This window comes from Aotus nancymaae, unplaced genomic scaffold (genome assembly GCF_030222135.1).
Source record: "Aotus nancymaae isolate 86718 unplaced genomic scaffold, 86718_ANA_hifiasm-v0.15.2.pri h1tg000057l, whole genome shotgun sequence".
NCBI classification, from domain to species: Eukaryota; Metazoa; Chordata; class Mammalia; order Primates; family Aotidae; genus Aotus; species Aotus nancymaae.
Genome location: NW_026988471.1, coordinates 54,218,346 through 54,242,533, shown reverse-complemented (window position 1 = coordinate 54,242,533; position 24,188 = coordinate 54,218,346). Strand labels below are relative to the sequence as shown.

The 24,188-nt window shown below is 36.6% G+C and overlaps 1 protein-coding gene across 8 annotated transcripts in view; it reads left to right on the top strand.

Annotated features, from left to right (window-relative positions):
• CCDC88A (coiled-coil domain containing 88A) overlaps positions 1 to 24,188 on the top strand; it is a 123,801-nt gene that overhangs the window by 9,844 nt on the left and 89,769 nt on the right. For all 8 annotated transcript variants that reach the window (XM_064364115.1, XM_064364110.1, XM_064364112.1 and 5 more), the window contains exon 3: positions 17,894 to 18,002. In XM_064364115.1, coding sequence (XP_064220185.1) covers positions 17,894 to 18,002 — 109 coding nt within the window. The remainder of the gene's footprint in view (positions 1 to 17,893; positions 18,003 to 24,188) is intronic.

Below are 24,188 nucleotides of genomic sequence, written 5' to 3'. Positions count from 1 at the left end.
TAGGATGCTTTGCCCACGATAAGGGGGAGGTACATGTAAACAAATTGCAGTGTGGTTTCTGTGCCATGATATGGAATTATGTTCTTGAGACAGTGTTGGCACAGAAAGGGAAGTGATGATTTACATGGAGGAAAGGCTTCTTGGAGGAGATAATGTTTGAGCTGGACACGAGAGCTCAGTAGGAGAAATCAGACTGAACAGAAGTCATAAGCAGTGGGATAGTGGAAGGAAGGACATTTTAAGCAAAGAAAATAACATGAAAAAGAGGCATGAAGATGTAAGTAACAGTGGAGGAATTAGGAGGTTTGGGAAAAGTAGAAACATTTTACAAGGCTGCTAAGAGGAAATCACAAAAGGTGTCAGTTAAAGATGAATACAAGTATTGTCATGCAGGATTGATGGCTTTTTGAGATTTGGAAACTACACATTTGTAGTTTAGCCAGTGAGCATGGTTGAGTAACCAGTAATGCTTAGCTGCTCAGAAACTGACAAAAATATCTGTAGAATTTATTCAGAATTGGGTGATTCTGAAACATATCATAGATTCTTAGCTGAATAGTTGAATAACGCGCAAGCATTAAAGTGAAGAAGAAAGCAAATATCAGGAGGAAGCTTATAGATGAAAGATTGCATTACTGGAAAGGGGTCCAGATCCAGACCCCAAGAGGGAGTTCTTGGATCTTGGGCAAGAAAGAATTTAGGACAAGTCTATAGAGTAAAGTGAAAGCAAGTTTATTAAGAGGGTAGAGGAATATAAGTATGACTATTCCACAAGCAGAGCAGCCCTGAGGGCTGCTGTTGCCCATTTTTGTGGTTATTTCTTGACTGTATGCCAAACAAGGGGTGGATTATTTATACTTCCCTTTTTTAGACCATATAGGATGACTTTCTGCCATTGCCATGGTATTTGTAAACTGTCATGGTGCTGGTAGGAGTGTAGCAGTTAGGACAAACAGAGGACACTCATCAGCATCTTGGTTTTGGTGAATTCTGGTCGACTTCTTTACTGCAACCTGTTTTGTCAGCCAGGTCTTTATGACCTGTGTCTTGTACCAACCTCCTATCTCATCCTGTGAGTTAGAATGCCTAACTGGCTGGGAATGAAGCCCAGCAGGTCTTAGCTTTATTTTACCTAGCACCTATTTAGGATGGAGTTGCTCTGGTTCAGACACCTCTTGAGAGTTGTAATAAGAATGAAGGAAGAGTAGGTTAGAAGAGAGGGCATGAGAGAGGGTGAAAAGATAGGAGGTCGGGGTCAGAGTAGATTTTCAAAATTTGAGATTTTGGAGGGTGCACTTCTGAATAGTGATTAGGACCAAGGTTAGACAATACTAATGGGTGGATAAAGTGGAATAAAATGAAGATAAGTAGAGTTGAGATAGAACTTTCTTTCTTATTTTTTTATGAAACTGATCTCTTGATTTAACACTAGAGGCAGAAGTTAGTATTTTGAATTAAAGTAGAAAGCTGGGGCCAGGTGTGGTGGCTCACCTGTAATCTCAGCACTTTGGGAGGCTGAAGCAGGCTGATCACTTGAGGTTAGGAGTTTGAGACCAGCCAGGCCAGCATGGTGAAACCCTGTCTCTACTAAAAATAAAAAAATCAGCCAGGCGTGGTGGTAGGTACCTGTAATCCCAGCCACTTGGGAGGCTGAGGCAGGAGAATTGCTTGAACCTGGGAGGTGGAGGTTGCAGTGAGCTGAGGTCATGCCACTGCACTCCTACCTGGGTGACAGAGTGAGACTCTGTCTCAAAAAAAAAGAAAAAAATGAAACTAGAAAGCCGGGCAATAAAAAGTTAAGGAATAATGTAATAGTGGGGAAGGAAAAATAAGGTAATTATTTATAACTTTTTATTTTATTTTATTTTATTTACATATATTTCTTGAGACAGAGTCTTGCTCTGTTGCCCAGGCTGGAGTGCAGTGGTGTGATCTCAGCTCACTGTAACCTCCGTCTCCTGGGTTAAAGCAGTTCTCCTGTGTCAGCTTCCCGAATAGCTGGGATTACAGGTGCCTGTCATCAAGACTGGCTAATTTTTGTATTTTTAGTAGAGATGGGATTTCACCATGTTGACCAAGCTGGTCTCGAACTCCTGACCTCAAGTGATCCACCCACCTCGCCCTCCCAAAGTGCTAGGATTACAGGCATGAGCCACCGTGCCTGGCCCATAACTTTTTATATTAACAATCCTTACATTAAAAATCAAACTTTGTGAAATATCTCAGTAATCCTTCAGGAAAAATTTTTAGATAGTATATCTTTTTTTTTTTTTTTTTTTGGAGACACGGTCTCGCTCTGTTGCCCAGGCTGGAATGTAGTGGCATGATCACAGCTCACTGCATCCTTGACCTCCCATCTCAGATGATCCTCCCACCTCAGCTTCCTGAATAGCTGGTACTACAGGTGTGTGTCATCATGCCTGGCTAATTAATTTTTTTTTTGAGATGAGGTCTTACTTTGTTTCCCAGGCTGGTATTGAACTTCTGGGCTCAAGCAGTCTTCCTGCCTTGGTCTCCCAGAGTCCTGGAGTTACAGGCATTGGCCACCGTACCTGGCCTGTATTCTTAATGTGATTGGCTTTCCTAGTGAAGGCTAGAAAAAAAGTTGGACTTCACATTATTAATGATAATGTAATTGTTAATGTCTCCTTTCTCTGGGTGGTGGACCACCAAGGAATTTGGTTTAGTTTTAGGTGTTGGATACTAGTCCTTGATTTTTTTTTTCTGAGACAGGGTCTCTCTCTGTAACCCAAGCTGGAGTGCAGTGGTTTGATGACAGCTGACTTCAGCCTCCGCCTCCTGGGATCAAGCAATTCCCATGCTGAAGCCTCATGAGTAACTGGGATTAAGGTGTGAACCACCATGCCCTGCTAATTATTTTTTAATATTTTTAGTAGAGATAGAGTTTTCCATGTTGGCCAGGCTGCTCTCAAACTCTTGACCTCAATTGATCTGCCTCAGCCACCCAAGTGTTGGGATTACAGGTGTGAGCCACCATGCCCGGTCACTAGTCCTTAAGAACTGAATTATTACAAAGTAGTGGAGGATGAGAATTTAAAGGGAAATACCAATGGAAAGACAAAACACCCACTCCATTTTTACCAGGACTGGTTTAAAAAGGGTGAACTACAGTAAAATCCCAGTTAACTTGAATAATCAGGGAAAATGGGGTGTTGAGTTTTCTCATATTTGAATGTTAACATAATTTTTTCCAAATCCTTATTTAATATCTTTCCACCTTTGTAAATATAGCATACAGGTAATGATTCAGAATTTGTATCTTTTTTTTTTTTAACTTAAGTATTAAGTGTAGCAGCAGCCCCCAACCTTTTTGGCACCGGGGACCAGTTTCATGGAAGACAATTTTTTCCATGGATCAGGGTTGGGGACATTAGATTCTCATAAGGAGTGGGTAACCTAGATCCCTCCAGGGCAGTTCACAATAGGGTTCTCCTAAGAGATTATGCTTGCCTGTCCACTGCTCACTTCCTGCTGCTGTGTAGACTGGTTCCTAACAGGCCAGGGACCTGTACTAGTCCTCAGCCCAGGGGTTGGGGACCCCTGAAACATAGTACTAAATGTGTATACTGACTAAGACAATAGAGAATGATCCCAAGCAGGTATTTGAAAACAGATTTCTGGTTATTAGCTTGCTTTTTTTTTTTGGTTTTCTTTCATTTTCATTTTCTTTTCATTTCTTCCATCTGTATGGATTTCATGTTTCTTTTGAGAGAGAACAAGAGTATGCTGAGAGAGTGAGTTGTGCGAATGTGTGAACTGGAGTAGATTAGGGAGCCCTGATGTTTAGAAGTTGTTTGGCCTCTGGAGGTATGGTTAGTCAGGGAAACCTATCTGTGGTGGAAGTTAGATTTGATTTAAACCTTGAAAGGTGACTGAACTTGGATAGTTATCCATGTGGAGTGGGGAGGGTATTTTAGGCCAAGGAAGCATTTTGGGGGAAAAGCATACTGCATGTATGATTTGGGAAATGGTGAGGAGACTAGCCTTAGTGGAGGAACCAAGTCGAGGAATAGTACAATACAATATTTAAAAATCTTAGGTTATTTATTCCTTTGCCTTTTAAAAACTATTTTGTTAAGTTGGAGATCACCAAAACAGTTTATTTCTCTTGGACCATTTATAGACCATGACTGCAAGTTTTTTTTAACTTGTCTATTAATAATTCCTTACCTTTCTGTATGTGTACCTTCCCTCTAACTTGGTTCATCACATCTTGAATGTGTGTGTGGCTATTTTTTGTCTTCTATTTTACTTTTTATTACATTTCTAATTTAATTTTTGGTTTTAGCAGTGCTTTTTTAATAGGTATCTATTATTTTGCCTTTAATTGGTGGGTTTATAATGGAGTTAGCATTGATCCTTTTGCAGCATTTTTCTGGTAACTGAAAAGGACAAACCAATATTATGGTAATCTTACTCTACTCTCACTAACAGGAATTCATATACTTAGAGTTGTCCTGTATGGGGACTTTTAAAAAAATATTAGCGAAATTGTTGATTGGAAAAAAGATTTTCTTACCAGATTTAAAAACCGCTCACTTAAGTTTCTATGACTAAATTTAATTCATTAATTAGAAGAGATTGTTCTTTGTTTTTGTTCCTCATTTTAAAGAGCTTTCTTCTCAAAAATGAAAATGATACTTGTCACCCGTAATTGATCAAGTGAACTATTTAAATTACCTTAGGAGGGGAGTACAGATTAAGAGGCCTTACTATACTGAATTGATGGTATGGGAGTGAAAGCCATAGTAGGTAAGTCTGTCACAGATCAGGGGAAATACCTGACTGTATATCAGCTCGCTTTGGAATTTCTTGAGTCTCTAGGCCTAAGCAGATCTGGAGCAAATATTACTCTAGAATACTGATTAAAACCAACTTCTGTGACCCAATCTTAATTAAGGCAATGGGTAAATGTTCCATCACAGATCAGTGCTGTCCATTGAATCGATAAACAATCTTTTTTTGTTTCAGTTACTGGTCATGAGGTTGGCAACCATGTAAGTTCTAGATTAGCATAATATTAAGTCCCCAGGTCTCTATACCAAGAACAGGAATTGATTTGCCTAATACAGTAGTTCTTAAAGTGAGATCAGACCCCTGCTAGCCCAGAGATTCCTTCAAGGTTGTCTGTCAGGTCAGAATTATTTTCATAACAATACTAAGATGTTATTTGCCTTTTTTTTTTTTTGCCTGTGTTGGTAAAGCACTGATGGTCCACAAGCAAAGGTGGGCAAAACTGCTGATATTTTAGTATGAATCAAGGAGTTGTACCAAATTATATGGACAATCATTGTATTCTTCTCATTATACACTTGTAAGATACATATAAATAAACCCAGTTTCACTTAAAAATGTCCTTGATGAAGCAGTAAAAGTTATTTTCTTGGGTCTTGACCCTTCAATCTTTTTAACATTCTATGGGCAAAGTGGGAACCATATGTAATGTTCTTGCATAACAAAGTGTGATGATTATCTCAAGAAAAAGTACTCATGATTTTTTGAGTTGCAAGGTTGAAGTAGTCCCTATTTTTTGGAACACCATTTTTATTTGAAAGATGACAGACAAACTGTGGTTGTTAATACTTGAATACTGGGCAGACATTTCCTCAGAAATGAATAAAGTGAGCCTGTCACTTCAGGGAAAACAACTGATTGTATTTGCTGTCAGTGATGAAATCTGATTTGTAGAAAACACGAGCTTGACAGCTTCTCAATATTTAAAGACTTTTCTGATGAGATTGGAGGTGATATCAATGAGTGTGGTTTTTTCCTATAGAAATAAGATGTGCCAACATTTGAAAGATCTGTATAACTCAGAGAACCAATCATTTCTAAATGACCATTCAACGTGGCAGATAGACCAATGGATTTTAATGTAAAACAGAGTAATAAAAGTTCATTGATAGAGTTTCAGATTCCACATTGCATTTAACCTTGAAGAAATAACTCCTACTGAATTTTGGTAATATCGAAGAGCAATATCAATAATTGTATGAATATGACAATCAAATATTCTTTTCTAAGTGCATACTTGTGTGAAGTCAGATTTCTTATACTTAAAGCAAAATGGTGTATCATAACACACTGAATGCAGAAGTAGGTTTAAGAAGACAGCTGTATTCTATTAAACCAGACACTAACGAGATTTACAAAGATGTGAAAGAATGTTATTTCCCACTAAAATGTTATGTTTTGAAAAAGTTATAAAAATGTTCTTTATGCTAACAAACACTGTTATGTTTAGGTGAATTAATATTTTTAAAAATTCTCTTTTAAATTTTAATGTAGTAAATATATATAGATATGACCCACATAAACAAAAGGTCTTTGGGAGTCTGCAATAATTTTTAAGAGTAAAAGGGGGTTCTGAGACCAAAAGTTTAAAAACTGCTAACTTAATATTTGAAGGGCTAATGTTGACTTATTCTAAGAAATAAAGGGTAGTTTCAGGCATTTTATTCAGTTTAGATGAAACAGAAGTAAAGTATATGTATAGTACTGGTTTTTAATTATTTTGTGTCCATTTGCAGTTTTTTAATTAAAGCATTACTTCTGTTTGTTAAATCAGTGGCTATCATGCTTTACTGCTAGGTTAATCTTGGGCTAGCTAGAAGATGTCATAGATTTTCCAACTTTTGAAAAGGTTATTTACTGTGTGTAAAATTACGATAATAAAAACATGAAAGGCTGTGTCTGTAATCTCTGAATGATAATTATATGTCACATACCTCTCCAAGAATGACTGTTCAGTCAGTGTGAAGATCAAAATAGTTAATATATGTGAAAATATTCTATAGATAGGTGAAAGCATATATTAATATTAGATTCGTTATTGGCTATCATGCAAAGTGATTGAATTTATGAGAGGGGAGGAAATTAAGTTGAAGGAATACGTACATATACACACTCACATGCACACGCACATATATATATATATATATATATATATATATATATATATTTTTTTTTTTTTTTGATACAGAATCTTGCTCTGTCACCCAGGCTGGAATGCAATGGTAAGATCATAGTTCACTACAGCTTCTAACTCCTGGCCTCAAGTGATCTTCCTGCCTTAGCCTCCTGCGTAGCTAGGACTACAGGCACACACCACTATGCCCAGCTAATTAAAAACATTTTTTTGTAGACATGGAGTCTTGCTATGTTGTACAGGCTGTTCTCAAGTGATTCTCTGGCCTCAGCCTTCCAAAGTGCTGGGATTATGGGTATGAGCCATCTCCCTAGCCAATACATCTTTCCCTTAAAGCCACTAGTTTTCCTGAAATATCTTACTACTTGGATAACCCTTAATGGTGGTGCTATTTACCCAGTTAATTATTTTTTATAAAGCAAACATTCAGGTTTATGCACATTTAAAGTTAGGTACATAAATTAGTTATTTCAGATGTATCATAGTGACATGCAAATATTATATAGTTATGTTACCATATAAATTATCTCAAAAATTTTAAAAGACCACTCTACAACCATAGTTTTAAATTACAGTACCATGATCAAAAACATGAGCCCATTAGGCAAAAGCACTGATGGTGCTTAACCACCATCAGTTAAGCACCAACACAGAACAGATGGTCCAAGAGGACATACAACAGGTTTACAGTCTGGAGGAGAAGACAATAGAGCCATTAAAGCTATCAGATTTCTGTTTCTTATATATATTTGTCAATGAATAAGTAAAGATATAATCCTTGGTCCTACAAGGACCAAATCTTAGAGTATTCGTGTTGCAAAATAGTTAACTTTAACTTAAACTTTTTCCTGATTTACAGATTTTTATATACAATGGTTGATCATACTACTGTCTGTTTATTATTTTAATTGAAATTAATGCAACTTGTCATAAGTAGGTCATTTATAAATGTGAAGTTGCTTGAGGCCCTCTTTTACTGCCATGTTGCATTTAACTCCTGGTTGGACAGATTTGAGCTATGTTGCTAGGCTATTTGTCACTCTTTCAATTTTATTTTTACTTTTCGTCTTATAAAGGAAGATGGTTGACTTGAAATTGTGTTGCCTTGGAAATAGCTGTGTATGATTGGAAAGGTACTTGCTCACATTTCACATGCCACATGTATATGGTTCAACAGCTCATCTTGTATTTTAGAAAACAGCCTTTCCAAAGATACATTCTTTACAAAAAAAAAAAAATGGTATGGTATGCTTTCAAAGAGAGTCTGATCAAAACTCTATTAATTGTGATCATTTATTCTGAATTAATTTTTGTTTTGCATTTTAAGTATTAAACAAAATGAAAGGCAGAATATTTGGAATGTTTGATAGACAACATTTTCTTTTTAGAGAAATCTGGAGTCATACTATACTATTTGTTTAAATTAAAACTATTAGAATACAGGATTCAACCTGAGGAAGCTGACCAAAAAAACACACACACATACACATACACACACAGGAGTGAGAGGTTTTTTTTGTCTTTATATAGGATGCATTCTTTTTTCATAGCAAAAAATTTTAATATTGTTTTCTTATTGTTTATGCTTAGTCTCACAAATGTCTTATGACTCCGAATTCCTGGCATTGAATTCTGGACAGATATGGCTTTATTAAATGTGCTTCATCTAAGTAACAATCCAACACAATTATTAATATTTTTCTCTAGAAGTAAATGAAATAGGTTTCATGAAGCAACAAAAACACTTAAAAAATGTTTTATGTGGTTAAAAGATTAATTAATACCAAAAGGTTCACAGTGACATTCAAAAATTCTCTGCTGTATTTATTCTCACATCTCAGTTCACTTCTCCAGAGTGACCACTTTTTAAACTTTTTAAAGCAATTTCTTCTGTTATTTAGCCCCATATATAGTGATAATATGTTTATTCTGATATTTCTTGTTTTATTCCTTTTAGACATTATCTATTGACTTCCTGATAGTGGTAGATAAGATTTTATCTTTTTTATGCTTCTGTATTTCTTTTTACCCTGTCCTTCTAATATAGTTATCACAGGTTTATTTAAATCAGTCATCAGTATTTATATTATTATAACTATATAATATTTACTGCAAAGCCAGGTATTATTTTTCCTGAAGCTACCAATTCTCTTGATTTACCTAATTTTCTATAAATTATCCTTAAAGATTCAACTGTTTTTCATGGTGGTGGAGCTTAGGGCTGGCCTGCCTGCCTGCCTGCCTTTTTTTTTTTTTTTTTTTTTTTTTTCCAGAGTCTTTTTCTGTCACCAGGTGATTATACCAGAGAGTATAATGGTATAATCACAGCTCACTGCAGCCTGGAACTCCTGGGCTCAAGTGATCCTCCTGCCTCATTTTTTTATTTTTATTTTTTTGTTGAGATGGGATTCACTATGTTGCCCAGGCTGGTCTTGAACTTCTAGGCTTAAACAATCCTCCTACTTTGGCCTTCCAAAGTGCTGGGATTACAGGTGTTTGGGCTGTTGTTGCCAGCCCAGGAGCTTAGGACTTTTTTGGTAGTTTGACTTAAGGATAGTACCTCTCACATAAAGAGATCACATCCTTAGGGTGAAAGGTCCTGTTTTCCATGATCCTAACATATGTCAGTATGACCCTTACTTAAATTGGGCATGCATCAAATGAGAAACCTAAGCCTTATAATGGGAAGTTTATTGCTTTCTAGATCCATGCCAAGAGTGCTTAATGGTTATCCTGGGCTCTAAGTAACAGAAAGTTTATAACAGTAGACTATGATATATTGTCTGATGATGATAAAGAAATAGGAACTTTTCAGTTCTGTTTTCATACTAAAATAACTCTCAAATAGGTGCAGTGTAGAATTTGCAGATAGATGCTTGCAGAGCCTAGGTATTAAGCCTGTTCAAGAACTCCACTATTCTACAAGGCTTTCCTAGAGTCAAACCAGAGCATAGAAATCCCTTCACTCATTTTATAGATTTGTAGACACAAAGCAGCACAGTTTTGTGAAGGGATATAGAAAATTTTTATTTCCCTGTCTTTAAGATTCCTGTTGAATGTGAGGTTAATTTTAGGTGTTGAAGTACTTTTCTGTCAAGTACTTAAATTGTGTTTTTCATTTTTCCTCAGATTTCTAAAATTTCATCTGATATCATTAGTATATGACTATATTTTTCCTTCCTTTTATACCCAGAATTATTTTAATTGTTAAAAACAGTATTTCACAATGTCTAAAAAAAACTTAATATAAAACATCAATTTTTTTCCAAAAATTCTTAAAAGATTTTGATTAAATCAAAATTCTAAATTCTGAAAACTTGCTAATTCTTAAAAGAGCTTTCTGCAAAGAGTATAGAATTTCCTGACAACTGAATAAATTTCAAGATATTATGTGAGGAATGTTAGACACAAAATTTAAGAAGAAACATTAACACTTTATTTTAAAAAAATCATTTTAAAGGAAGCAGAAACTTGGTAACTGTGTCAGGGACAAAGGTAGCATTTACATTATAAAATTTATTAAAGGAATGATACCACCATGTGTTCATTAGAATAGTATACATCTAAAGTATGATATAATCCAAATTATGTATTTGGATACTCCAAATTAGTATAATCCAAATTGTATATTGTCATGTAGTAATGAGCCTGCACTACAAATAATACAGTTTTAAAATTTATGACTATTTTTAGTTCTAATAATAAAATTTTCTTAGGCTGGGTAGGGTGGCTTACGCTTGTTATCCCAGCAGTTTGGGAGGCCAAAGTGGGAGGATCACTTAAGACCAGGAGTTCGAGATAAGCCTGATCTTACATGGTGAAACTCCGTCCCTCCTAAAAATACAAAAATTAGCCAGGTGTGGTGGTGGGCTCCTGTAATCCCAGCTACTTGGGAGGCTGAGGCAGACGAATTGCTTGAACCCAGGAGGTGGAGGTGGCATTGAGCTGAGATCATGCCACAGCACTCCAGCCTGGGCAACAGAGCAAGACTATCTTAAAAAAAATTTTTTTTTCTTAAGTACTTATTGTTAGATTTAAATACCCAGGTTTATAATAAAATATCACCACAGTGAACTGGAGGAGGGAAGGAAATTAATCATTTTTAGTTTGATTACCCACTGTAAAAACCAAATTGGAAATATGCTCAAACAATACAGTAAAACAGTGATATATGATGTACACTTGGGTTTTAGGAAAAACATTGCCAAAACCTTTTTTTTTTTTAAGTCAGTCTTTTCTTCGTTTTCTTGAATGATCCTATAGGAGGAAAAACTGAAAGAGAGTAAAAGAGTTCTAAGATCCTAGGCAGATTACTAGTTTGAACTTTGATTTTCTGATTTATGGTGAAACCAGGTATCTCTATGTGGTCAGTGTATAATTAGGAGACAGTTATAGGTGAGAGGTATATAAGAGTTTCAAATGTAGAATAAAGAAAATAGAAATAAAAGATAGAAGAGGGCTAGAGAGGAAATGTATTTACTGAAAGTGATTGCAAATGAAATTTATATTACTGTTAAATATAACTAAATTTTTTGTTACTGGTGTTGTTCTTAGTCTGTTCTCCCAATTACAAGTATACTTTTCTTCACAATGATAGCTTGACTAGACCGAGCTTTTATGCATTACGTGACATGGCTAGTACAGTAGGTACTCAGTGAGTATTTGCTTAACTACTGACTAAAAAAGATACCAGACAAGAAAAAAGAAAAAAAGACAAAGATAGCAGAGTTGATTGCCTAAATAAAACAGGATTTTTCCTTTAGTTTTACCGTGACTTCTTGACCGTGCTGCTGTTTGTCTTTGTTTGCCATGACATGTGATCTGACTTCTACAATATAGCCTACTTGTTTTTATAAGTCTCTAGTTCTGGTTGATGCTTTTACTTGAGAGACTCACTTTTCCATTTAAACTCTCATTTGCCTTGGGCTCTTCTGATTTTTTTTACTGTGTATCTTGCAATAAGCATAAATCAGTGACAGGTCAGATTTAGCCTGCCTTACTAATATTCTTCCTTGTTCTACAGATCCCAAACTGTACCTTAGGACTCTGTTATTCAACTGACTGTTTGTTTGTTTGTTTTCTTCTCTTTTTTTTAATTTTACTTTTAAGTTCTGGGGTACATGTGCAGATCTTGCAGGATTGTTACATAGGTATTGAGACACACCTTAGTGAGAGTACCTATTCCAATAGAATACCAGGCTGCCAACTGTGTTATTAGCTTGGAGAATATCAGCTCATAACTCAGTAGAAAGCAGTGGTTTAAAAAAAACACTATGCTTAGTCTTTGTTTACTCTCATTTTTATTTATTCAAACAGTATTTGTGTTAGGAAATATGCTGAGTTTTAGAAATAAAAACATGAATAAGAAGATATGATCCGTCTTGTCAAGGAACTTAGAATCTAGTGAGAAACTGGGAGTCAAAAAGACCAAGTACTGGAAGACCTATGACAGTTATGTACAAATAAAAGGAAATAGTTATACAATAGGGTGGAGCTGAGAGAGTATATAGTCTAGGACTTTGAGAATGATGTAACAGTGTAACTCACTATATTAACATATTAATGGACATGGATCAGATGGGAGTAGATGTGGGAAAAATTGGATATGCCAGGTATCCTGTGGCTTGTGCCTGAAATCCTAGCTAGCCAGAAGGCTAAGGCAGGAGGATCAATTGAGGCTAGGAGTTTGAGGCAAGACTGAGCAACATAGAGAATCTAAAACATTTTTTTAGGCTGAGCACGGTGGCTCATGCCTGTAATCCCGGCACTTTGGAAGGCTGAGGTGGGTGGCTCACTTGAGTTCAGGAGTTCGAGATCAGCCCGGCCAACATGGTGAAACCCCATCTCTACTAAAAATCCAAAAATTAGCTAGGCATGGTGGCGCACATCTGTAATCCCAGTTACTCAGGAGGGTAAGGCAGAAGAATCGCTTGAACCCAGGAGGCAGAGGTTGCAGTGAGTGGAGGTTGCACCACTGCACTCCAGCCTAGGTGAAAGAATGAGACTCTACCACAAAAAACAAAACAAAACATTTTTTTAAAAGTTAGCTGGGCATGGTGGTGCACATCTGTAGTTCCACCTACTTGGGAGACTGAGAAGGATTGCTTGAGCTTACAAGTTCAAGGCTGCAGTAAGCTGTGATCATGGCACTGTTCCTCAGCCTGGGCAACAGAGGGAGACTCTGTCTTCAAAATAAATAAATTATAATATTGGATAAAGTTCAGCACCCATTCAGACATTAAATAGAAATGAAAGGGAACTTAGCCTGATAGATGGTACCTATTAGAAAATTACAGTAAACATCATACATTAATGGTGAAACATTAAATGTCGTTCTGTTAGAGAACAACAAAATAAGGATATCTGTTGTCTCTATTTCTATTTGTTAATGCAATAAGTAAAGAAATAGAAATGTAATGCAAGATTGGAAATGTAGAAATAAACTGTCATTTACTGATGTGATTTTTTTTTTTAACCTAGAAAAACCAAGAATATGGCCGTGTAAACTTAAGTTTTGAAAGGTGGTTAATTAGAAATTTAGCATTCAGAAACTCTGTAGTTTCGGCTGGGCACAGTGGCTCACACCTGTAATCCCAGCACTTTGGGAGGCCAAAATAGGTGTATCACTTGAGGTCAGGACGCCAAGACCGGCCTGGCCAATATAGTGAAACCCCATCTCTACTAAAAACCCACAAAAACATTAGCTGGGCATGGTGGCACGTGCCTGTAGTCCCAGCTACTCTGGAGGCTGAGACATGAGAATCACCTGAACCTGGGAGGCAGAGGTTGCAGTGAGCTGAAATTGTACCACTGCACTCCAGCCTGGGTGACAGAGTGAGGCTGTCTCAAAAACAACAAAAAACAAAAGTCTGTAGTTTTCCTGTTATACAATAGAACCAGTAGACAATGCAATAGAAAAAAAAAAATCCATTTCACAAAAGCAACAAAAACTTTCTTACCCAAGTAAGAAAAAAAAACTTCAATATATAAGACTTCTGTGGAGAAATTATAAAATTTTACTGATGGAAATTAATTGCTGTTTTTAATCAAATTGATATTACTGATATCAATAAATCCCAACAAGGTTTCTCATAGAACCTTATAAATATCCTGAAATGATAGAAAAGAGCACTATGTTTGATTAACGAAGACAGTGTAGAAAAAACAACAAAGGAAAGGGGCTTAGTAGAACTGAGATCATAATAGTCAGGATAAATTTGAAAAAAACAATTTAGTCAGGGCGTCTTACCCTAGTATACATCAAGATGTAATGAACTATAGTTGTTAAGATGGTGCTGTTGCCATGGGAATATATAGATAGACCAGTGAAACATACTAGAGAACACAGAAACAAGCCAGGCCTATATATTAATAGAATGCATTGAGAAGAACACAGCATCTCCTCTGTGTTTTTCCTGTTAAGGATATATAACCTGATCTTAATTATGAGTCAACACAGTCTTATCACACAAACCCAATTGAAAGTAATTCTATGAAGTAAGTGGCCTATAACCCTTCTAAAGTGTCTGGTTCATATACATCAACAAAAGACTGAGAGGCCTCCAGCCTGAAAGAGATTAAAGATTGCAGTTCAGTCTAGCAAATGCCAAGTGTGATTTTCAACTGTGTCTATTTTCTGTAAAGGACATCCATTCATTCTTGGGACAAGTAGGGAAATGGGAATGGATTCTTAACGTTGGACTATGTAGTAATGTATGTTTAATATTGCCCCATAGATCATTTAGTCTGTTTATTCATTTCAACTTTTTTTTCTTCTCTCCATGCTTCTTTGGATTGTTTTTGTTGTAATGTCTTCAAATTCACTAATTGTTTGCTATACAGTGTCTAATTTGTTGTTAAGCTTGTGCAGTGAATTTTTCACTTCAGGTAGTTGTATTTTGCAGCTTTAGAAGTCTCATTTGAGTTTTCAAAATATAATTTACATTTCTTCCTACTTAATGTTCATGTTTTTCTTTAAATCTTTTAGTAGGTTTATAATAGCTGTTTTAAAGTCCTTGTCTGTTATTTCCATGATCTTTTTCTTTTCTGGGTCTGTTTCTGTTTACTGTTTCCATTTTCTTTCCTGGTTATGGATCACATTTTTCTGATCTTTTGAGTCTATTAATTTTTTATTGTATGGAGGACATTATAATGATTACATTTTGGAGTGTCTGGACCTTGTCCTTTTAGAGCGACAAACTTTGTTTTGGCGGTTTGTCAAGTTACTTGCAATCAGTGTGATCCTTTCAAGGCTTGTTTTGTTGGTGGTGGGGTTCTTGAATAGCTTTTACTCAGCTACTGATTTAGTCCTCCTAAGACCCATGACTCTTCTGCAGTCTCTGCTGTGTGTTCTGGATGTTCATTAAGGTCTCTATTCCACTCTGCTTGCCAGAACTCAAATTTGTCTCTGTACATTGTGAGCTTTAAGAATTGTTTAGCTTACAGCTTTCTTGTATTTGATCTCTGCTTAGTCTTGTGGAGTTTTAGGGTATACATGCACAATTTAATATTCAGCCACAATCTTGCTGGTTTTTTGTTTTGTTTTCGAGATAGGGTCTCACCATATTGCCCAGGCTTGTCTTGAATTCTTGGCCTCTCCTGCCTTAGCTTCCCAAAGTGCTGGGATTACAGGCATGAGCCACCACATCCATGCCTGTGCAAAGCCAAAGGCAAAATCCCTAAAGGCAGATTTTTGGAGCTCTTTGTTAGTGTAGCTTCCTTTTCTCTGATATTCTTTTCTGAATGTGTCAGTCAGTTCAGCATCCATGAACTCCAGCATTATCTCCTCAAGTTCAACAAGACTTGGGCTACCCATTTTCCTGTACCTCATTCTGGAAAGCACCTCACTGCCGTACTAGAGAGAATCTGGTCTTGCATTACCTGCTGTTCAAAGTCAGAAAACAGTTTTTTCATGCTTTGTCCAGTTTTCTAGTTTTTTTTTATGGCAGGAAGGCATCTTCCTCCTTTTTGTAATAGCTACTTCTTCCTACTTATTAATAGCTTAGTTTGATTGCATTATTTTCTCAACTAGTCCCTTGAGCAATCTCAGTGTAAATGGTTGAATTGATCCAAGGTTGGGGATTAAGAATGTGGGGGTGTGGTCAAAGGACAAAAGATCAAGATATTGGGAGTGGTGGCAAACAAATAGTTGCAGTGGTTCTCAGTATGAATGGAAGATCCTTTTGAGGGTCCATAGGGTCTTCCCACTACTAACTACATGTGAGGATGAAATGTCTTCATATACTTGAACCAAAATACTAAACAATGGATTAAATGCAGAAGCAAAGTTAAGAATCTGTTTTGTAAAAGTTAAACTACACATTAAAGAGATATGCAGAAATAGTAAAACAATCACTTGCTGGGCGCGGTGGCTCACGCCTGTAATCCCAGCACTTTGGGAGGCTGAGGCGGGTGGATCACGAGGTCAAGAGATCGAGACCATCCCAGTCAACATGGTGAAACCCCGTCTCTACTAAAAATACAAAAAATTAGCTGGGCATGGTGGCGCGTGCCTGTAATCCCGGCTACCCAGGAGGCTGAGGCAGGAGAATTGCCTGAACCCAGGAGGCGGAGGTTGTGGTGAGCCGAGACCGCGCCATTGCACTCCAGCCTGGGTAACAAGAGCGAAACTCCATCTCAAAAAAAAAAAAAAAAAAAAAAAATCACTCAGTTTTCTAAGTTCTTTTTGTCTGTTTTTTGTTAGCCTTTAATGGTTTCATTATTTTGTTACAGTGAGTTAATAAATAAATAAATGAAATTTTCTTTCTTTCTTTTTTTTTTTTTTTGAGACGGATTCTCGCTCTGTACCCCAGGCTGGAGTGCAGTGGTTCGATCTTGGCTGACTGCAACCTCCGCCTCCTGGGTTTAGCGTTTCTCCTGGCTCAGCCTCCCAAGTAGCTGTGGCAGGGACTACAGGCGCCTGCCACCACACCCAGCTAATTTTTGTATTTTTAGTAGAGACGGGGTTTCATCATGTTGGCCAGGATGGTCTTGAACTCTTGACCTCAGGTGATCCACCCACTTCACCCTCCCAAAGTTCTAGGATTACAGGCATGAGCCACCATGCCCTACCTCCATCTTTATTTCTAACACAGTAAATATTAAATATAGCCCACAAAATCAAAAATTGTTTGGAGTTACCAGTTAAGATTGATAACTTAATTAAAAGGGGTCTTGAGACTTAAAAGTTTGAGAATTGCTGAAATAAAGCACCATAGAGTCTAATCTGTTTAGGGAAGGAACTGAAGGGATTAGAAGTATAATGGACTGTGTAAAAAGAAAACAGATTAAAGAATGAGGTGTTGCTATTTAGTATGTATTTTGGATGGGTGTCAGTTTCTTGACTTTTCTCCATCCTTGTGTGGAGGTGCCACAATTTCCCATTCTTAACCAGGGATGGCTTGACTATTTTTCTTCTGCATTTTCTGCTGCCTCAGGATTATTGAGCCCTTAGCGTTCATTGAATCTATAACTTTACCCAAGATAAAAATACTAACCTGTGTCATCTACTTTATTTTTGAATTTCTCTGGGACATTGCCTTTTCAAATATAATCCCTACTACCCAGTGAGGAGAAATAACATTTATTGATTATTAGCCCATATTTTAAATGGATTTATTTTGTGTGATAGAACTGTATATTCAAAGGAAATAGGAAGTTATTCATCCCAGGAATGTGGAGTGGCTAAATGAGAATGAAAGGCAATACCTGACTTACGTTTGAAATTAATTTTGTTCTTGCTTTAGGAGTATCAGTTGCATTTATATTAATTAGAAGCATGGGATACATGTCAACGTAATCATCTGCCCTTTTGGGCCATCTCTCTTAATGGAGATGAGCACACAATTTATTTGAGTAAAAAAGTATTGTATGATTAATTTTGGTTATGTATAGGTTGATAATAGTGTTTTATGTAATTTTAAAGTATTTTTTTATTTCTTACAGTAATCCTAAATTGGAGAGTCAGAGAGTAAACAAAAAAGTCAATAATGATGCCTCCCTTAGAATGCATAATCTATCCATTTTGGTGAGACAGATAAAATTTTACTACCAGGTAAGTGCCCCTTTTAAAAATCTGGGGTTTTAATACTACTTACATTTTTGTATTATTTAGTATCAATCATCTAACAAATATTTAAGTGTTTATTGTATGCCAGATTCTGGTCTATTTGCTAACGTTAGAGTAGCAAATAAGATAGTTTATTTCTTATGAATGTTAAGGGCTTAAGTAAGCACTTAATAATTTTCTAATATTATAAATTATTACTGTATTTTATCTGTTTTAAAAATCAGTTTCCTGAGAACTTGCATAGTGTAATATTTTGTTGTTAGCTTTCTTGAATTGTGCCTTTGAAAAGTATATTTCCATTGTTTTGAAAATATCTAAATTGGATGCATATTTTAGTTTTTAAATATGAACATTGTTGAGGCTTTCAGTATACCTCTAAGAATTGCTATATCTGCATTGCATAAATTTTGGTATGATGTGTTTTAAAAGACGATTATTCCTGTGCATTTTCTTATTTCTGCTATGATTTATTTCACTTATAAGTTACTTAGAAGTATGCTTTTACATTTTTGAACATGGTATTTTTCAGGTAACCTTTTGGTGGTTTTCTTTTGGTCAAAGAATGTGGTTTGTATTATACTGATTCTTTGATATTTGTTAAGAATTACTTAGCTTGGTCTAGTATGTTGTTGTCAGTTTTCTTTAAAGTTCTGTGTGTGCTTGAAAAAGATACGTATTTTCCAATTGTTTGGGTTCAGAGTGATAGCAACCTTGTTTGTTAATTGTATTGTTCAAATCTTTTATAGCCTTATTGATTTTTCTTTTGAGCCATTAGTTACTGAGAAAGAGAAGTTGAACTATGCCATATAATGATGAATGTATCAAATTTTATTTTATAGACTTTGAAACTGTTACTAGGTGCAAATGAATTAAAATTGCCTGTAATCCCAGCACTTTGGGAGGCCAAGGCAAGCATATCACAAGGTCAGGAGATTGAGACCATCCTGGCCAACATGGTGAAACCCTGTCTCTACTAAAAATACAAAAATTAGCTGGGCGTGGTGACACATGCCTATAGCCCCAGCTACTCAGGAGGCTGAGGCAGGTGAATCGCTTGAACCTGGGAGGAAGAGATTGCAGTGAGCTAAGATTGCACCTCTGTACTCCAGCCTGGCGACAGCGCAGGACTCCGTCCCACCCCTCCCCTCAAAAAACTTGTTAAATCTTCCTGAAGAATTTGATTATTTATCAGTAATTGTTTCTTTTCCTATTTTTTCTTCCTTTTTCTTTTTTTGAGATGGAGCCTCACTCTGTCACCCAGGCTGGATTGCAATAGTGTGATCTCATCTCACTGCAACCTTCACCTCCTGGGTTCAAGTGATTCTCCTTCCTCAGACTCCTAGGTAGCTGGGACTATATGCACGCACCACCACGTCCAGCTAATTTTTATGTTTTCAGTACAGATGGGTTTTCACCGTGTTGGCCAGGCTGGTCTCAAATTCCTGACCTCAGGTGATACACCTCCCTTAGCCTCCCAAAGTGCTGGGATTATAGGCATGAGCCACCGTGCCTGGTCTATCAATAATTATTTCTACATATTTTTCCTTTCTACTGGCTTAAAACTTTTTCACTCTTCCTATTTTTACAGAGGTGACTTTTGAAATTATATATTTTATACCTAAACATAGGAAAGGCCAAAATTAATATCTTTACCCTTTTATGGAATAGTGCTATGACTTTAGAATGTTTTAATCCTGGTCATTCCCTTTTGTGACTTTTAAGCTCTTCTTGTCTTGTATTTTAGGGCTTTTTCTTTACAAATTAAATATTGAGAAGTACTGTTAAATAAAAAACAGTTTCTTTATTATTATTATTTTAAGATGGATTCTTACTCTGTTGGCCAGACTGGAGGCAGTGGCACGATCTCAGCTCACTGTAACTTCCGTCTCCTGGGTTCCACCAATTCTCCTGCCTCAGCCTCCTGAGTAGCTGGGATTACAGGTGCCCACTACCACGCCTGGCTAATTTTTTTGTATTTTTAGTAGAGGCTGGGTTTCACCATGTTGGCCAGGCTGGTCTTGAACTCCTAGCAGGTATGATCCACCTGCCTCAGCCTCCTAAAGTGCTAGGATTACAAGTGTGAACCACTGTGCCCAGCCCTGTTTCTTTAGATCAAGCTGCATGTTTTTCTTTGAGAATATTTGTCTGAAAATGCCTTTATTTCACTCTTGTTTTTGAAAGATTTTTTTTGTTTGTTTGTTTATTTTTAAAATAGAGATAGAAGGCTGGGTGCAGTGACTCATACCTGTAATCCCAGTACTTTGGGAGGCCAAGGTAGGCAGATATAAATAAAAAAATTAAATAAATAAAATAGAGACAGAGTGTCACTACGTTGCCCAGGCTGGTCTTGAACCTGGGATTACAGGCATGAGCTACCATGCCCAGCTAAGCTGTATTTTTTCTCTGCAAGCTGCTTTTCATATTTGCTCTTCTAATATTTTCTCTTTTCTATTCTGCTAATCCTATCCTACTGCTCACATATTTCTATTGATATATATTAGACTTCATTACTCTATTTCTTGCTTATTAAACTTTTATCTGTTAAGCTTGTGCTGCATTCCAAGTATTGTTTTCAGAACTCTCTAGTTTACTAATTTGCTCCTTATTTGTGTCAAATCTTCTATTTAACACGTTGATAATATCTTTCATTTCTGGAAGTTTTATTTGGTTCTTTTTACATTGCCTTTTCATTTTGTTCATTGATCATTTTCTTAACTCTTTCCTTTATTTCTTCAGATATTTAAATTTTCTCTATTTTAGATTTCATATCTGATAATTCAAAAATCTGAAATAGGTACAGATCTGAATCTGTTCTTTGTTTTCTGCTTGCTGTTTCTTGTAATGGTAATAGTAGTGGTGGCGGGACTTTGTGGGAATTCTTTGTGTTCAAGTCATGGATTTGTTTCCTTTTGTGCAACCAACCCTGAACCACCTTTATTTTAAGCAAGTTTGGCCGGGTGCAGTGGCTCATGCCTGTAATCCCAGCACTTTGGGAGGCCAAGATGGGTGGATCAGTTGAGGTCTGGAGTTCCAAACCAGCCTGGCCAACATGGTGAAACCCTGCCTCTACTAAAAATACAAAAATGAAATGAGCTGGGTATGGTGGTGCATGCCTGTAGTCCCAGCAACTTGGGAGGCTGAGGCACGTGAATTTCTTGAATCTGGGAGGTAGAAGGTACAGTGAGCAGAGATCATGCAACTACACTTCAGCCTGAGCAACAGAGCGAGACTCTGTCTAAAAAATATATATATTTAAGCAAGTTTATATGAAATATGTATATATATATTTAAGCAAGTTTATATAGAAGCAATATTGTTGAGTATAGAAAATTAGAAAAAAGATAATATAGATATAGTTTCAGTGGCAGGAAATTACCGCTGTTATCACCCGAATATATATGCTTCTGGATTTTTTTTTCTTTTTTGAAACAGAGTCTCATTTCGTCACCCAGGCTGGAGTGCAGTAGTGCAATCTCAGCTCACTGCAACCTCTGCCTCCACCTGGATTTTGTTTTTCTTTATGCATTTATAAATTACATATTTATTTGTTTTCATTTTTTATTGATTGATTGAAACAAGGTCTCACTTTGTTGCCTAGGCTAAGATGCAGTGGTGCAGTCACAGCTCATTGTAGCCCAAGACCTCCTGGGCTCAGGCGGTCATCCTACCTCAGGCTATCAAGTAGCTGGGACTACATATGTGTGTCACTATGCTGTATTTATTTATTTTTTGAGATGGGGACTGGTATTGTTGCCCATGCTGGAGTGCAGTAACACAGTCATAGCTCATAGCTCACTGCAGTCTTGAACACAATTATGTTCACACCAACCAATATTTTAAATTGTCTTCAGAAATGGGTCAGACATTTTATATATATAGTTAATTGGCTTACTGAAATAATTTTTTATTCTCTTTATATTAGAGAGGGTCTGGTTTAATATATGACACATTGCAAGTTAGTGTGTCCAAATCAATGGAATTCTCATCAGTGCTTATATTACCTTCTCTTAGAAAATTCAGATTTTTGAGGAAAGATGGTATAGAATTGTTAAATTTTTTTTGTATGTCATATGCTCCTGAGAAGATGTATTTAAGGCGAAATATTTTAGTTTTTTTTTTTTTTTTTTTTAAAGACAAAGTCTCGCTCTGTCACCCAGGCTGGAGTACAGTAGCACTATCTTGACTCCCTGCAACCTCTGCCTCCCAGGTTCAAGTGATTCTTCTGCCTCTGGCTTCTGAGTAGCTGTGATTACTGGCGCCCGCTGCCACGCCTGGCTAATTTTTTTGTATTTTTAGTAGAGATGGGGTTTCGCCATGTTGGCCAGGCTGCTATCGAACTCCTCAACATAGATGATCCTCTCACCTCAGCCTCACAAAATGCTGGGATTATAGGTGTGAGACACCGTGCCTGGCCATTTTAGTACATTTTGATTTTTCTGACTCATAAAGGGGAAGGTGAATTTGGATAAGTTAAAATTCAAAAGTGTATCTTTCAAAAAAATTTTTTTGTAGGTTGGTAGGCATCAAGGTCATCTTGTAAAGATGATTCCCAGGGAGAAAAGCAAATTGACAGAATGCCCTCAAATGATTGTTGGGGGAGGATTATTTCATTTTATCTTTTCAGTAATGATAGGTAAATTTAAAGGTCAGTATGCTTTTTTTTTCATTTTTATGATTTAGAATCTGTAAAAGCTCAATACAAATTCTAATGTTGTTCACATTTTCCCTCTCCCATTTCTTGAATGCCAAACATTCTACCTGGTACTGAGGCTGCACTGGTGCATAGGGCATACCATGTCCCTATTTTCTTGGAACTGTGGTACTAGTAGAGGAATAATAGGCAAGCAAAAAAACTGAATAATTTCTATTGTGATAAGTAATATAAGACCAATGAAGTAGTAATATGAGAGGTCATGAGAGAGATAAGTGATAACATTAGATTATCAGAAAGTTTATCAAACATATACTTCATTATAGTTAAGTGGCAGTTCAGACCTTTTCAAATAATTGCTTGATCCATAGCAAAAAAGAAAAAAACATATATCTGGCTGGGCAAGGTGGCCTATGCCTGTAATCCCAGCACTTTGGGAGGCAGAGGCAGGAGATTGTTTGAGTCCAGGAGTTCAAGACTGGCTTGGGCAACATAGTGAGACCTTGTCTCTGCAAAAAATAAAAAATAAAAACAAATGAGGCAGGTGGATCACTTGAGCCTGGGAGGTTGAGGCTGCAGTGAGCTGTGATTGTACCAATGCCCTCCCGCCTGGGTGACTAGAATAAGACCCTATCTCAAAAAAAAAAAAAAAAAAAAAAGCTGCAATGGCAGTCCTTATAATTTTGCTTCAAGGCAAGGAAACTAAAAATTCAAATGAAGTGGCCAGGCACAGTGGCTCATGCTTGTAATCCCAGCACTTTGGGAGGCTGAGGTGGGTGGATCACAAGGTTAAGAGTTCAAGACTCACCTGGCTAAGTTGGTGAAACCCTGTCTCTACTAAAAATACCAAAAAAAATTAGCTGGGCATGGTGGTGGGCGCCTGTAATCCCAGCTACTTGGGAGGCTGAGGCAGAGAATTGCTTGCACCTGGGAGGCAGAGATTACAGTGAGTTGATATCGAGCCACTACACTCCAGCCTGGGTGACAGAGCGAGACTCTGTCTCAAAAAAAATTGAAATGGAAATTTATTCCTTTAAGTCCATTTAGCTGTTACACACATAGCTATAGCATATTCTCTCTTAAGATAACTTGCTTTTAACTGGAACACTAATTCATTAAATATCCAAACTCCATATCATTCATGGAGTAAGTGATTTTAGCAATTTTTGATGTTTGTTATTCTGACATGACACATATATCAAGTAAGTACTTTTCTTTAAATGCAGTCATGTTTTGGCAATAGTTTTTTAAACAGCTAATACACCAAGGAAATTTTTGAAACTTTCTTGGATGTATCTATAAAGAATTATAGATAAGAGATGAATTCTAATTAGCATCTGGTGTCATGCCACCCACTGACCATCGGTAAGTGCTCTTAGTGGATCTAGAATTAGAAATTTTAAAAAAGCAGTACAAGTTAATTTTTCAGTTATTTTTCAAGGTTATTTGCTTTATTATCATAGTACCAAGTTAAATAAAGGATTCAAAAAGAGTTGAATACTTTCAAAAACTTATTCCTC